General features: G+C 34.7%; 1 protein-coding gene and 1 long non-coding RNA gene across 4 annotated transcripts in view; one reads left to right on the forward strand and one right to left on the reverse strand.

Moving 5' to 3' along the window:
• Positions 1 to 616: 616 nt before the first annotated feature.
• Positions 617 to 10,258, reverse strand: LOC128681646 (RYamide neuropeptides). 3 transcript variants are annotated; one of them, XM_053765699.1, is made up of 6 exons: positions 10,133 to 10,248; positions 9,703 to 9,812; positions 4,295 to 4,391; positions 3,045 to 3,120; positions 2,282 to 2,434; positions 617 to 1,955 (listed from the first exon to the last, which is right to left on the reverse strand). In XM_053765699.1, exons 3-6 carry the CDS (start codon positions 4,368 to 4,370, stop codon positions 1,922 to 1,924), a joined length of 339 nt encoding a protein of 112 aa, XP_053621674.1. In that variant the 5' UTR covers positions 4,371 to 4,391; positions 9,703 to 9,812; positions 10,133 to 10,248; the 3' UTR covers positions 617 to 1,921. The 3 variants fall into 3 exon arrangements, with proteins under 3 accessions (XP_053621674.1, XP_053621673.1, XP_053621672.1); XM_053765698.1 differs by lacking the exon at positions 9,703 to 9,812 and having other exon boundaries at positions 10,133 to 10,258; XM_053765697.1 differs by lacking the exons at positions 9,703 to 9,812; positions 10,133 to 10,248 and adding an exon at positions 9,197 to 9,233.
• The window catches only part of LOC128681647 (uncharacterized), a 245,846-nt gene continuing 234,265 nt past the window's right edge, over positions 3,605 to 15,185 (forward strand). Inside the window, exon 1 of the long non-coding RNA XR_008406035.1 lies at positions 3,605 to 3,658. This is a non-coding gene — a long non-coding RNA (uncharacterized LOC128681647). The remainder of the gene's footprint in view (positions 3,659 to 15,185) is intronic.

Here is a 15,185-nt window from a genome sequence, read left to right on the forward strand (position 1 = left end):
CTTATTACAAAAAGGAATAATCTTATTCATAAAGTTAAATAAATAGTATGTTTTGTCTCGTTCTGCTTATATTAAATATAATAAATAAATATATTAGGACAAATCACACAGATTGAGCTAGCCCCAAAGTAAGTTCGAGACTTGTGTTATGGGATACTAACTCAACGGTACTATATTTTATAACAAATACATATATAGACAAACATCCAAGACCCAGGCCAATCGGAAAAAGATCATTTTCCATCATGACTCGACCGGGGATCGAACCCGGGACTTCTCGGTTCAGCACTTTACCACTGCACCGCCGAGGTGGCAATATTGTAATGTGTGCTTATAGTTAACTTTTTACAAGCTTTTATCTCTGTTTCGGTTATCTGTAACGTTATCTGCGTAATCAAATCTTGTAAGTTAGATTTCAGTTTCCATGACAATGATTGTGCAGCCCGGATCGGCTCCAAACGAGGGAACTCCTCAACCGTTTACAGCACAGACATGTGTTAAATGGCGTTGTCGGACGTTAAATGCCGTAAGATCTCTCTGACGACAATGTAAAAAAAAACTTGTTCATTAATAAAAGGGCGAGTATGTAAAGTCATTCTAATAAAACACTTTTTGGAAGTTAGTTCCATTTATTAATATAACCTTATATTCTACATCAAAATTATCAACAAAGATGTAACATTTTAAAAACCTGTCTCGTACAATTTACACAAAGTTACGTCGTGTAACACTTACATACACACGCACAACATTATTCACAGAACAAATTAAGTTATCAATTCAGTTTTAGATGCTTCATTAGTTTCTACTTAACTCTTATGAATAGTTAAGTTAAACACAAGTAAAAAAGATATTTATAATAAAATAAAAAACATATTTGAAACGATAAAAAATTCAGGTACCCAGCCCACCTGTAAAATAATATATTATTTGTTTCACATATAAAAAAAATTATAGGAGTGTGGAGTTTTGCCCAGCGGTGGGATTGCGTGTAAGTTTGTGTACACGACATTGTCCCACGTCGAACTTCCAGCCATTTAATTCCACGTGGGAAAATAACTACTGAACCTTTTCTTCGTTTCATGTTATTCGCAACATTTCTTATGATTTATCAAAAAGTCTATTGTGATTTATTTTGCTGTAAAATGATAAAAAGCTATGGTAAGATTGTTTGTGTAAGAAAAAAACTGAAGTACGGAACCCAGGAACGGCTACCGACGAGAGAAACCCCCAACGGTTTACTGCACGACCACAAGATTTTTCTACGATTCACAAAGCCGGAAGTAATATCCAGTAATATTCCCACATGTAAATATGTATCTCACATGTATATGTATCTCAGGACTAGTGTGCATGCGACTATTTGTCGCTAGATAGCGGTAAAAGTCATGTCAGATGCCTTTAGGCGACTTGAGTAAAATCCGACACCAGTGTTAGCAATAACACACTCGAAACGAAAGACATTCCAGGGACGTATAAGTAGAGCTGTATTTTCGCGTTTTTTGATGGTGTTTTGTTCATTAATTCGTGGTTAAACAATTTGTGTAACAGGTTCAATAGCTAGTTATATTATTAAATTACAATCTTGCCTTATTCTTATTACACTTAGCCACCTTCTAGATATCAATAAATTGAAAAACTTGTCTTTTTTATACAATTTTTTTTTTCGGGATAAAATTTTATCCCCTAGTTGCTGCACTTTTTTTTTAATTAGCACAAATCCAAATGTAAATAAAAGAATAATGATTTTTACAGATTTAAATAAAGACTTTGTAGGTACAAGATAGTCTAGATAATAAAGTATAATCACACACAAAAATCTTTGAAAAATTACTGTTAATTAATTATAATACTTATTATAATAGATTAGGTACATATGACTAGAAATGGATCAGTCCGAGGTGGTGCTCCGTCTTGACTTCTATTCCTGGCTTCCTGGACTTTCTTCACTCGTTCTGATGGATAAAAGACTATATTTATTATGCACAGTAATAAAAAAATTAAGTTTCACCAAATACAACTTTCTATCTTGGATTTTGAGTCGATAAAAAATCAATTTTAATGCAGAAATCTGATCATCACCACTTCTAATTTCTCGCTTTCATCTGAGCGTTTTGCCTTCTTCCTCAGCCGTTGAGTGTCGGAGCCCGAGGTCCGCTAATATTAGTACAGTCAACAGCACATCAACCTACCCAAATTCATTGCAAACTCGTTGTTATTACCGCGCCATAGATTTTCGTGCAGGGTAACTTGATGTGCTATTGACGGTACGTATATTTACCTGTCAGTATAAGTGTTTCTGTTAGGCAGTTTACATCTATATAGAGAGTAGACGCCAGTGTATTCACACATCAGGGTGGGGGCTCCCGGAGGGGGGAGGGAGGTACCCATGGACACCTCAGAGCGCTTACCATAGCGGCTGCCGAAGAAGAATCTATGGAGAAAGCCACATTTTATAATCCCATGCAATATATATAATTACACGATTATAACATAAATGCGAAAGTTTTTGTGGATTTATGTTTGTTACTCATAAAATTTGGTACACGGGTAGAATATAACCCGGAATAATACATAGGATTTGTCACGGGAGTGAAGCCCCGGGGCCCAGCTAGTGATGTTATAATATTAGTAAAATTTCAGGAAACGTGAGCCCGTAGATCGTAACATTAATAGTATACGAAACAATGGTCTCAATGTTTCAATCGGTGAATTTGTTTGACTTTTATCCTCTGAAATTAAGTGAGCGTCCTCTAAAATCTGCCGTCCTTAGGCCACATCCTATTTCATGTAGCTATTTATTTTTGATTCACCATGTTTCTCTATGGGGCATGACACGATAAGTATACTTCTATAGTGTCGCGGTGAACAGCCCTGATATCGACAGGGGAGCTACCATAAAATTTAAAAAACACGTAACACGTCATAGCGGCCACAAGTTTTCCTTTTTTACTCGACGCGCACACGATATGTGAAAAATATATGTGTACGTTGATAACTTGTGCTTGTGTTTGTATGTTTCGTGGTAGGTCTACAGAGAGTACCTGTCGTTCCTTGGCATCATGACCCTTGGTGGTGACCTGCCGTACCTCGTCGACAGCACGAAGGGGACAGGCGACACTGGTGATGAAATATTTTATTTTAAACTATAGCTTTGCTCGCAGCTTCGGTCGAATTAGCATATGTTTGATATGTTTCCGTTTCGAGGCTGTGAAGCAGTTCGGTCCGAGCAATAAAATTTTGAAGATTCTGACCTGTGATTTCACGAGCAACCGACTGAATGACGTCAACCCACTTTGAGATGTTATATTACCAAGAATGTGTGTTAAAATATATCCATAACATATATATAGATACTATTGTTATAAAGAGGTAAGCGCTTGTGAGTTTGTATGTTTGAGGCGGGTAATCTCCAAAATCAAAATCAAATCATTTATTCAGAAATTAGGCCTTCACAGGCGCTTTTTCACGTCATATTCTAAATTAAATGATGTTTACCAAAGCTACAAACTACTAGCATTTCGGAACGACCACTGCTGAGAAGAAACTCATTCAAACAGTGTTGGTCCCTATTATGCCAGGAGGGCTTACCATTTTTTAAATATAAATTTATGTATAATTTTTTATCAGTAATATAACAATATAAGTACACAATAAAGTACATGGTTAAAAGCTATACTGAAACATATTATGATTGTGATCAAGTGCTGATGAAAGGAAAATATATATATATATGTATAATTAACCAAACAAAAAAAAACTTTAAAGATCGAGCTGACCAGTTCCCCCGGTAGCACCCGTTCACGAGTTGACGCGTGAGTCAGCCATCGCGAAGCTCAACCACTAGAGGGAACCTCCCGACCCGATCCACGACGCCGCTACCGGTTTGACCATTTGAATGTGCATGACATACTCGATCTCCATAATCTAACATAATAGATAGCTATGTTACTTTCAGACACTTGAAGATCACAAATCACGTATATGTTTTACAAGTAAATGTCAAAATATATGTAATAAACATGTCAAGAAAATATATAAATAATAATAAAAAAGTAAGATCAAGTGTGAGAGGTGGAAGTTTTAGGAAGGGTTTTTTATCATTTAACTCCACTACTACCGAACCGATTTCAAAAATTCTTTCAGCATTACAAAAGATACATTATTCAAGATTGCTATAGGCTATATATTTTATCTCATGTGTGACTAAAATAATCCACATTCTCCTGTATATGGATGTATGAGGCGTGGGTGGTTATTATATATCTATATATATGTTCAAGTGTTCACTTACTTTCAGACCGCTTCTCCACATTAATTTCAGCGTACGCAGAGCATATGAGAACCAGAGCAAAAATGTATGGCCACATGGTGGTTCAGAGGTACGATTCCTGGACAAAAAAAATCGGAATTAATTCAACAGTATCACTTTTTTACCCCTTACGGTGTAGACAGTGCCAAGTTGCGACACTCGAAGTGTAAAATAGATTCAATGTTTTGTATATTACAAGCTTTTAATTAGTTTCCGTTGTTTGTCTGTAATAAAATTTTGCAAGTAAATATAAATTTTATCCACTTCTAGTTGTCCTACCGAGTTGATATTACCCACGTCGCTTCAGTTTCCACGACAATGTGTTCTTATGATAGGCATGACCTGATGGTGCACCCGTGATTGGCTCCCAACGAGGGAAATCTTCGACGGTTTACAGCACGGGCGGCGTGAGATTTTCTCGGGCGTTAAACGCCAAAAGATCTCTCCGACGACAATAAAAGCTTGTGGCGAAAATGACATTTTTGTAAAAAAAAAATCATATTTAGTGATTGTTTTATTTAGTTAGAATGATGTTAGGGCTGTCGCGCAGATGCAGTGCGTCTGGTATGAATGCGGAAGCAAGAGTCGATGGGTTTCATGCCGTTATAGACAAAAAGGCCGTCTCCTTCTTGCAGCGTGTGCGCGAGGCAGCAATATCCTGATGATGATAGCTTCACGCCCCAACTGTACCGTGTTAAGGCACTGCTCCATATGCTCCATAGGTAGGCGGTCGGATATATATTCAGTAATATTATTTAATTTTTGATCGAGCGAGCTGAGCGAGCGAGGTCTGACATTCTATTTGGGGCAAAAATAAATTATTTGTATGTATGTATGTATGTTTGTTTGTAACGCGATAACTTTCGAACCGTTGGCCCGATTTTGGAAAGGTATGTAGGATATGCCAATTGAATTTTTAAGTTCGTGGGGCATCAAAATCGGTTCAGTTGTTTTTTAAATACCTATTCACAATTTTGTTGACTATCTGACTATTTTACAACCGGCCGCCTGCCTGTCGTTAACCCTCCTTGGGAATGCTATTGTTGCTTGTCAACTGCCTAGGCTGTGTATCCCTTAGTCGCCTCGTACGACATCTACGGGATGGAGTGGCCCTATTCTAGGGCGGAACCACACGCCACACACGTAATTAAAGACTATTATGAATATTGTTAGGTTCATACGTTAATAAACTCAAAAAGTCAAAAGACTTTTTGATGACGCATAGCGGTAGATCAACAAAAAACAAAAAAAAACACACGTTGCGTAAAAATAGTCGTGTTTTGGTTAATAAAATAAGTACTTGCTTTATTTTATTTAAAATATTTAATTAATTTTATATTTCATTAAACTTTAGTTTTAAATTTTCGTTAATTTACTTGTTCTTTATTTATATATTTTCTGAATTAGTTTAAGTTTAGTTATAAATTTATTTTAAAACATTATTTTTAGAAGTAAGAAGGAAACATTTTATATGTCAGTCTATCTTTTTATGGGTCCTCTCTTTCTACCTCAAAAATTATTTAATTATTTGAAAACAATGCAAATATTGCGTCCATCGGCTTTATTTCTATTAAGTTTTAAATAAATGCAAACAACAAAAGAAAAACATTAATTTACATCGCTTGCAATGGCTAGTTTATGGTTTTTGTTAAAATTTGAAGTCATGGTTAACCGTGAGTGGGATTTGCATCGAGAGCAAGAATTATCGTAAAATTATACATACCTTTTACATACAAATTTGGAGTGAAAGTTTATAGATAGGTCAAGTCGGTGAAAAATATATACGTGAGATATTTGTGCATTCGCGTTATTATAGTTCCATGTTTTTGTGAACTATTCTATATGCTGTTTCGAACCTGGGACCCTTCGATCTTAGGCGGACAGTCTTAATATTTATCGCTAGGCCACCACCGCTTCAACTATAGGTACAATAAAAAACAAACAATCCATTTTTCCGGTAAGAAGTCAACGGAGGCTCTTCCCGCTTTGTTTTTTTAATTTCTCTTTGCCTACCCCGAGGGCGGAAAGAAAAAATTAAGTATCATGACAAAGAATTTGTTAAGTAATGTACCTACGGGTAAATAACCATTAGGTAGGTACCCAAGGAATTAGTAGCTGTACGCGTTGTGCGATGTACTTTATTAAATTCATAACATAATATGTCAAAAATGCCCAATTTTTAACGAACGAATTTTTGCACGCTTTTTTTTTTTGTGTTTTTGTCCACATATTTTTAGAACAATTTTGATTCAAATTTAATAAAACAAAAGGTAAATATTGAAAGATAAACTCTTCTTCTAGTAAATTGCATCGTAATCTAACACTTCATTCACTTTACATACTTGAGGTTGCAATATTTGTTAAATGTAATGCTCATTTATTCCCACGCCTTTGTGATGTTGTGTTCAGAAATCATCGGGATAATTATAGACTGTGTTTACACCCTTCTAAAACGGCATCACTCAGTAAAAGTATTGTATGTAGGTATGGCACCTACAATTTATAACAAAATTCCACAACAAATTAAAGATCAGATTAAAGATTTAAATTTATTAAAAAGCTCCTCAAATCCTTGCTGATTGATAAATGTTATTATAATTTGAACGATTTTTTTAATGCTAGATTTAGATAAAAATTTAGTTAATTTAGTTAAGTACTTTTATTTATTCGATTTTGTTTTGTGGGACGATAGCATGCTCTGCATTTAAATTTGCACACCCGTGGACGGTGAAACATGTAGGATTAAGCTTTTCTTTTAACACCACATTGTAATAAAAAATGTAAACTCATGTTTATGCAAAAAAATAATTTTAGTCTTTATCTTTCGTAAAATCAAAGTATTAAGTATTAGGTATTTGTTTGTACCAATTGCAAAAATAACTGTTAGAGTTCACTCTGGGAAACAAAACATAAATCAAATCACCTAATTTATTTCATTTGATATTTTTGAATTGTCAATATGTATGTCCCTATGTCAATTGGGTTGAATCTTGCAACTCAATTTAAAGCCAGATATCTTCAACCGATTGAGCTGTAATTTTGTACACACGTTTAGTTTGAATGACAATGCATTATTATGCTATACATGAACTGATGGTGCACTAAGGAACAGCTCCAGACGTGGGAACTCCTCAACGTTTTACTGCACGGACATGACTGTTTTGTCACACATTGAATGCAATAAGATCTCTTGATAATAATAGAAGCTTGTGTTAAAAATGGATTTTTTGTAAAAAAAAAAAGTTATTCTGTTTAATTAATTACGTAATTCTGAGGAAAAGACAAACAGACAACGAAATGGGGCGGTTCCGATTTTGACATTTAAAGTAAGGGACCCTAAAAGGTTAAACAAAAAGAATGATAGATCAATGAAATAAAAATTAATTGATTCTTCGAGCAATGATTGGAGTGGCCGTCAAAATCTTAATCGAAAACAAAATAATAAACATTTTATTACGTCTGATCGCTTGTTTTGGGAAAGACCTGCTACTTCTTTAAAAGTTTTACGTGAAGTTTACATTTATGACATTAATTCTGCATGTATTTATATTTGTGTATAAACATTATATTTGTAAATAATACGTATCCTATGTCTTATTCTAGGTTATATTCTACACGTGTACCAAATTTCGTAACTATCCGTCCGGTAGTTTTTGCGTGAAAGAGTAACAAACATACTATGAGTTACAGGCAATGAGCGATCAAGGAATTATACAACTGTAGTCATTTTGCTGGTGTAGACTTTTGCGATTTAGGCCATATGTGGTCAAGACTACAAGCGATATGAAAATTTTGCGGTAACGTCGTTCCGAATGAGCGGTCGTAGTGCGTTGAGGTCGTGATCCTAGTGACTCATGAGATGATTGCCGCCGAAGTCTTGAATGTAGTAATCTCATTATTTTTTAATAGATTGATTAGTAGAGCAACCAACAGATATGCCGTCCTGATGGGAAGTGGTCACCGCACCCTATGGGGGTGACTTTCACGAGCGTTTGAACGCGGCGTAGTATCTGACATTTTTTTGAAATATTTTTTTTTATTAAACTATTATAAAATTAACATTGTGCCAGTACTTTAATTATTTATAAAATAGGATAATTAAATTGATCACTGTGTATGGTACAATTTAATAAACACTAATGATAGCCCACGGCGGAGTTCAAAACGCAAGTGAAATTCATCCGTAGACGTTCCAACACTAGGGTGTCACACGCGTGTCTCCCTGAATAAATCTTTCCTCGCACTCAACTCACAAGAACTCCTTTTTCAAAATTAGTAAGACCCACATTTTGTCAATTGACGTCTTTGGAGTAAAGGCTGCGGTGAAGTTTGTTGCGCCGCTTCTTCTTCACCTGCGCTTTGGAAGTCGGCGGTGGAGTTCAATAAGTGATATTTATCATCGTAATATGAATAATAAATTTTGAATTGCAAAATTGCTTATTAGGTGGTTTCCAGAGCGTTTCGAGCGCTGAGACCGCGCTGTCATTACAATGATTCAAGTTTTTAGCAAAGACAAGAATTAGTTTTACTAACTGACCTTAAAATAATTAATTTGAACTGTGTAATGACAATTTTATGATTGACTATAGGTCTATCCTGGCTTCGCTCGGGTAAAACCATAGTATATTCATTATATTCAATTGCCTATGTTACTTCAGAAGGTAATTTCGTCTATATCTGTGCCAAATTTAATAAAAAATCGGCCTATTCGTTTTTGAATTTATCCATTACAAGCAAAAATACAAATCACCCTTTATAATATTAGTATTGATTAATTTTGGAAATGATTCCTTCCCCAAGAAAATTTACGGTTCGTAAGAGCGGGAGCGCGGCCGCAGCGGTCGAAACGCTCTGAGAACCACCTATTATAAAATTCGTACTTACCTCGATCCCAACACGGCCAGCCGTCACTCAACACTGTGAGATAGATACAGTAACTTTACCTTATATACCCGCCCTACACCTGCCCGCCCTACGGGCTGCATTGTGATAAGGCCGCTCGTACACTGGTCGTATCGCATGAACGAGGCCTCGTGTTGAAATTATTTATTTTACATTGAATGAGTTTATTCATTGTTAAAACATAAATATCCTTTACATTCAGACCAAATCGGCATGCAAAAAATTGGCATCAATAAAAATTAAAGTCTTACCTACTCGAGTAGGTGAGACTTTAAGTTTTACTGATCGACATAAGTTCACCGAATTCAACGCATTTATTCCGAAACCAGATGTTGCCCGGGGCTTTGCTCCCGTGGGAATTTTAAGATAAAATATAGCCTATAGCAATCTTGGATAATGTACCTTTGCAATGGTGAAAGAATTTTTGAAATCGGTTCGCTAGTTTCGGAGATTACCCGCCTCAAACATACAAACTCACAAACGCTTACCTCTTTGTAATAATAGTATAGATTAGGTTTTTATTTAACTTGCAATGTTGAAATGTTTCAGGTGGGATCTTGCAACTCAATTTTGAAGCAGATATTTTGATCCGATTGAGCTGAAATTTTGTACACACGTTTAGTTTGGATGACAATGCATTATTATGATAAGCATGACCTGATGGTGCACCCAGGAACGGCTAAAGACTGATTTCTCAGCGGTTAACTGTATTGACATGTTTTTTTGTCACACATTAAAAGCTTTGTGTCAAAAATGTCATTTTTGTAAAAAAACTTATTTCACGTCAAATTCTATATTATATACTTTTGTAATATTTCTCAAAAAGCTACAAACTACTGGCATTTCGGAACAACCGCTGCTGGGAAGAAATGCAGAAAGAAGTTCATTTAATTTTAATAAATGAGCTGAAATACTTACTTAATCATAAGGTCTTACAGTCCATTCTGATATTCTCAATTCATTCGCATTTTGTAGGTTTCCCCGCTGCAATTATCGGAAAAAAAATATTTTTAATCATAGATTTTCTTGTGAATTCAATTACCTACCATTTAAGTATAGTTCCTTAATACAGAAAAATTAAACATACTATAGATTCCAATCAATGTAGAAAATAGGCCAATGTTTCCTTTGCACAATTTTTTTAAATTGACTAGATGTTGCCCGGCCCGGGGCTTCGCTCCCGTGTGAATTTCGAGATAAAACTATCAGCAATCTTGGATAATGTACCTTTATAATGGCCTGTAACATGAAAAACTCACAAATGCTTAGTACCTCTTTATAATAACAGTATAGACTTCACTATAGTATAGATTTAAATGATGAAGTCGTGTAGATTTCCTTCCAGAGGAATCTATGCCAAAGCGACATTTTCTTATTGTTTTTTCTCCAATTTAAAACTTATATAAGTAGTTTGTCTGATATGGATGTGGTTCACGAAAATGAAGACATGAAAAAATCGTAATTTATCACAACGTAGTGTAAAACAAAGTCGCTTCCCGCTGCCTGTCCCTATGTATGCTTAGATCTTTAAAACTTTTGCAACGGATTTTGATGCGGATTTTTTTGATAGATAGTATGTTTCCTGAGGACGGTTTAGTGTATAATTTATTATGGTTATACCCGAGCGAAGCCGGGACTGGCCGCTAGTCTATACTGATGCGTTTTTTAATCAGAGTTTCTGTTTTAAAATCTAATTCTTCTAAATAAAAAGGTCGAAAGATTTCGCATACAAAGTTATACAAATGAATGCTCGAGTATCATAATTAACGCATTAGAAATTATTTAATTATACTCAAATGTGACAAGCGAGGAAGTTTTTTAATGAATATTAATTACAAGAGTTCTCTTATACGAGAATTCGAATATCGACCGACTTTTGTAAAATACATACTAATATTTTAATTGCGAAAGTCTGTGTGTCACGCTTTCACGGCTAAGCCGATTTTGATATAGTTTATTAAAGTTATAATGACACGTGGTCATGCACAAATTAAAGGTAGTTTTCTATGACGATGCCAATTGAGGGTCAAACGCTCTTTTTTATACTATCAAGCAGGCAAGTTGAAGATCTATAAAGATATGCTCAACTCAATTTTGCGCAAATACGAACTGTGACACTTTGTGAATTAGCACACATAATAACCTTAATTTTACTTATTTTTTGTGTTCCTAACCTTTTACCCAATTTTCACTGTATCAACTACGTACATATTCTCTATCTATTAAGTATATAACTGTGTATTTTTCCGAAATAAAAATAATTAATAGAAATAAATTAGATTTTTATTTACACGTGAGATTCCGATTTTGATTATTGCTTACAAATATAAGCACATCGCCAGCCATGTTGATGTAAAATCTAAAATAATAATAAAATGTTTATGTATGTATTTGTAATGTCTTTCATTATTAAAATAAACTAATAGGAACCAAAAATGTTTAAAACTCCATGTGTTTTTGTTGTACTTTTTAAGTTGTGCTATTTTCTCTGTGCGAACGTGTGTGCGCGTTTATATCTGTCAATGTCAGACAAGTAAACAATTTTGTTTTGTAAATAAGACTTTTATTGAACCAAATCAACCATTATAATTATTGTATCGAGGATCGCTGGTGTATATGCCTATCTCGTAGTCCAGACCTGATCCTCTGTCGCTCTTCAGACGGAGGTTGACGTAGGAGTAACCGACACCACCAGCTGTCACGTTGATACTGGCATGGCTGTGTAGTCTGTCCAAGGCTTGGATACCCTGTGATATAAAAAATGAATTTTATCTTATGAAGAGTGGTAGTTTTCACAGTTTATGTAGGTAATTAAGTATTTCTGGTTGGAAAATATTGAGTTGAAACAATTATAGATTTCCATCCGGGCAGACATGACTTGGGATACCTATATATATACCACTGACTAGCGGCTATTATATGACAATTTACAAGTGAAGACAAAATAATATAAGTGAGGATGTTTATTACTAAATCTCGCTAAATCTTTTTGGATTGAAAAGAAATAGGTTTATCCCGAAAATCCTACAGGAGCGAAGCCGTGCAGCTCAGCTAGTTTAATAAAGATCATAGTAAAATCTTGAGTAATTGGGCGACCGTTTCGCATTTTTGTACGTGAAGATATGAAGCTCCATAGTTAAAAAACTATCATAATTAAAACTTGACTTCCTCCGTTCGGTTTTTTTACATGAAAATATTGAATAAACTAAGAATGCCAGACACGGGCCGTCTTTTTTTGTCCACGTAAGCACCTATATTTCTAATTTCAACGAAATAATTAGTCGTTTTGCGAAACCTCGAGTACAACCATAAATTACTTAGGTAGGTACTGATTTATGTTACATTTATCTTTTGTCTATGATTTAGAGGCTAGAAGTTATCTCTAACAGTATCTTGACACTACTATGTTAAATAAACAACGTATGCTATACTTACTTACGCAGACAACGGTAAATGTAAGTATTTATATTATAGAACAGACTTTACTAAGTATATCGTTTACTGACAAAACATAAAACCATAACACAAAACAGATAAAAAATAGAACAAAAAATCATTCATTCAATGTTATGTGAATTTTCATTAAGAATCGACGGGACTGATTTCGATAAAGTATGATTATGTGGTTGTTATATAGGTATACATACATAATACAGAAGAGCACATTTTTATACCAAAACAATGTTTTGCTCACGGCATCGCTCACGACTCCGTTTCCGTACTCTTAAATATATGTAGACATAACTTCAAAAAGATTAAGCTTGAAGAGGTGACAATAACAATAAATAGACAATACCATTGGGCCACTCACTACAGAACAATAAAAATGGTCTATGGCCACTAAGCTTGTGTCCGTTGGAGACAAACACAGAAACACACACGAAACAGTAAACAAACACTTGTGATATCAAGTAAAAATGTTATATACCCGTTTTTATTGCTATTATTCACAACATCTATGTAAAACAGAAGTATTGTGGCCGCGCTAGGAATCGAACGCATGACCTGTGTACTTACATGTTATATTATTGATAAAAAATTATACATAAATTTATATTTAAAAAATGGTAAGCCCTTCTGGCATAATAGGGACCAACACTGTTTGAATGAGTTTCTTTCGGCATTTCTTCTCAGCAGTGGTCGTTCCGAAATGCTTGTAGTTTGTAGCTTTGGTAAACATCATTTAATTTAGATTATGACGTGAAAAAGTGCCTGTGAAGGCCTAATTTCTGAATAAATGATTTGATTTTGATTTTGATTTTGACCCTCACATAACTGAAGCGTGGTGACCACGCCACGGAGTTTTAAAAAAATAATATAGAAGTATAGAAACTCACCGAAATGATTTTATTCGACGGACTATTGTAGAAGAAATACTTGACCCTCTTTATAAATGGTATAGCATTATATTGCACATTTGTAATATTCTCCAGTAGAACACGATCCAACACATTACCGTATATATAATTCCCGCCAAAAACTTGATACTGATTCAAGGCAAAACACGCCAAGAAACCGACTAATAATAATTTCATTGTTTTAAATAGTTTTAAGTTTAAAATACGTCTGATAGTTGATACGTTTGAGACAATATTGAGGTCGATTCGATTATAAGGTCAGTATGTTGACAAGGTTTTTAGTTAAGTTAGGATTTTCCTTCATATGAGTCAGTATGACGTAATCGCCGATCAGTAAGCTATGTATGGTATGAGCTTCCTATACCTAAATATATATTGTTTTATAAACATTGTAAGAAACAATAATAGTAAGCCGATCTGGCATGATAGGGACCAACACTGTTCAAATGAGTTTCTTTCGGCATTTCTTCTCAGCAGTGGTCGTTCCGAAATGCCAGTAGTTTGTAGCTTGTGAGAAATAACTATAAATATAAAAATTTACGAGAAAAAGTGCCTGTGAAGGTCTAATTTCTGAATAAATGATTTGAATTTGAATTTGTTTACTTGTTAGTTTTAGCGTGCCGTAGTCAAATTATGATTTTATATACTTCATATATTTAGGTAGATTAGGTAGCTTTATATGTTACATAAATAATACTTATCATAATGCGACTATTATCATATCATTCTACTATTATAAATGCGAAAGTTTGTGAGGAAAATCTACAGGATAGATTGTTATGAAATTTGTTACACGGGTAGAATATAATCTTATATCAAGTTATAGTAGTTTTTATTATTTATATATACCACCATTTGCTTCCGGTGAAGGGAAACATCGCGAGGATACCTGCACACCGGTGGACAGTATAGTTCACTAGTGTGTACGCGACTACCTGCCACTAGATGGCGGTAAGTAGTCGTAAAAGTCATGTCGGATGCCTTTAGGAGACTTGAATAAAATCTGACACCAGTGTTAGCAAGAACACACTCGATATGATGATAATGCGAATAGGCATGTGTAACACCTAAAGGTTTTTATTTAACACGACAATGCTGTATTTAATGGGTGCACCCAGGATCGGCTCCCAACGAGGGAACTCCTCAACGGTTTACAGCACGGACACATATATTATTCTTACAAATGTTATTATTGGGAAAAAAACTCGTTATTGCCCTCCAGCACATACTTGAAATCCCAAACACGTGTACCGTTTGGTCACCCTTCAGATTTCTTAGTAATGCATATCGATATCAAATATTCTCAGTATGCTCTTAATAACATTAATAATATGATAATTATAATTACTTCAATGGGGCAACTATTTTATGCTAAGAAAAAAAATATTATGGTAGGTATTTTTTATTTAATCGTGAATTGACAAATAAATATAAAGAGGTACCTAGTAGAAAAAGAAGTCACCTGTCGCGTTTGAACTCACATGAACGTAATAAACTCAAAAACTATCGGATTTTTTACGGTTTCGCCAATAGTATGATCCCAGTGAGGTTTAGGTATAATTCACTAGCTGCGCCTAAGGGCTTCGCTCCTGTGAGAATTTCAGGATAAAAAG

This window comes from Plodia interpunctella, chromosome 27 (genome assembly GCF_027563975.2).
Source record: "Plodia interpunctella isolate USDA-ARS_2022_Savannah chromosome 27, ilPloInte3.2, whole genome shotgun sequence".
In the NCBI taxonomy this organism is placed as follows: Eukaryota; Metazoa; Arthropoda; class Insecta; order Lepidoptera; family Pyralidae; genus Plodia; species Plodia interpunctella.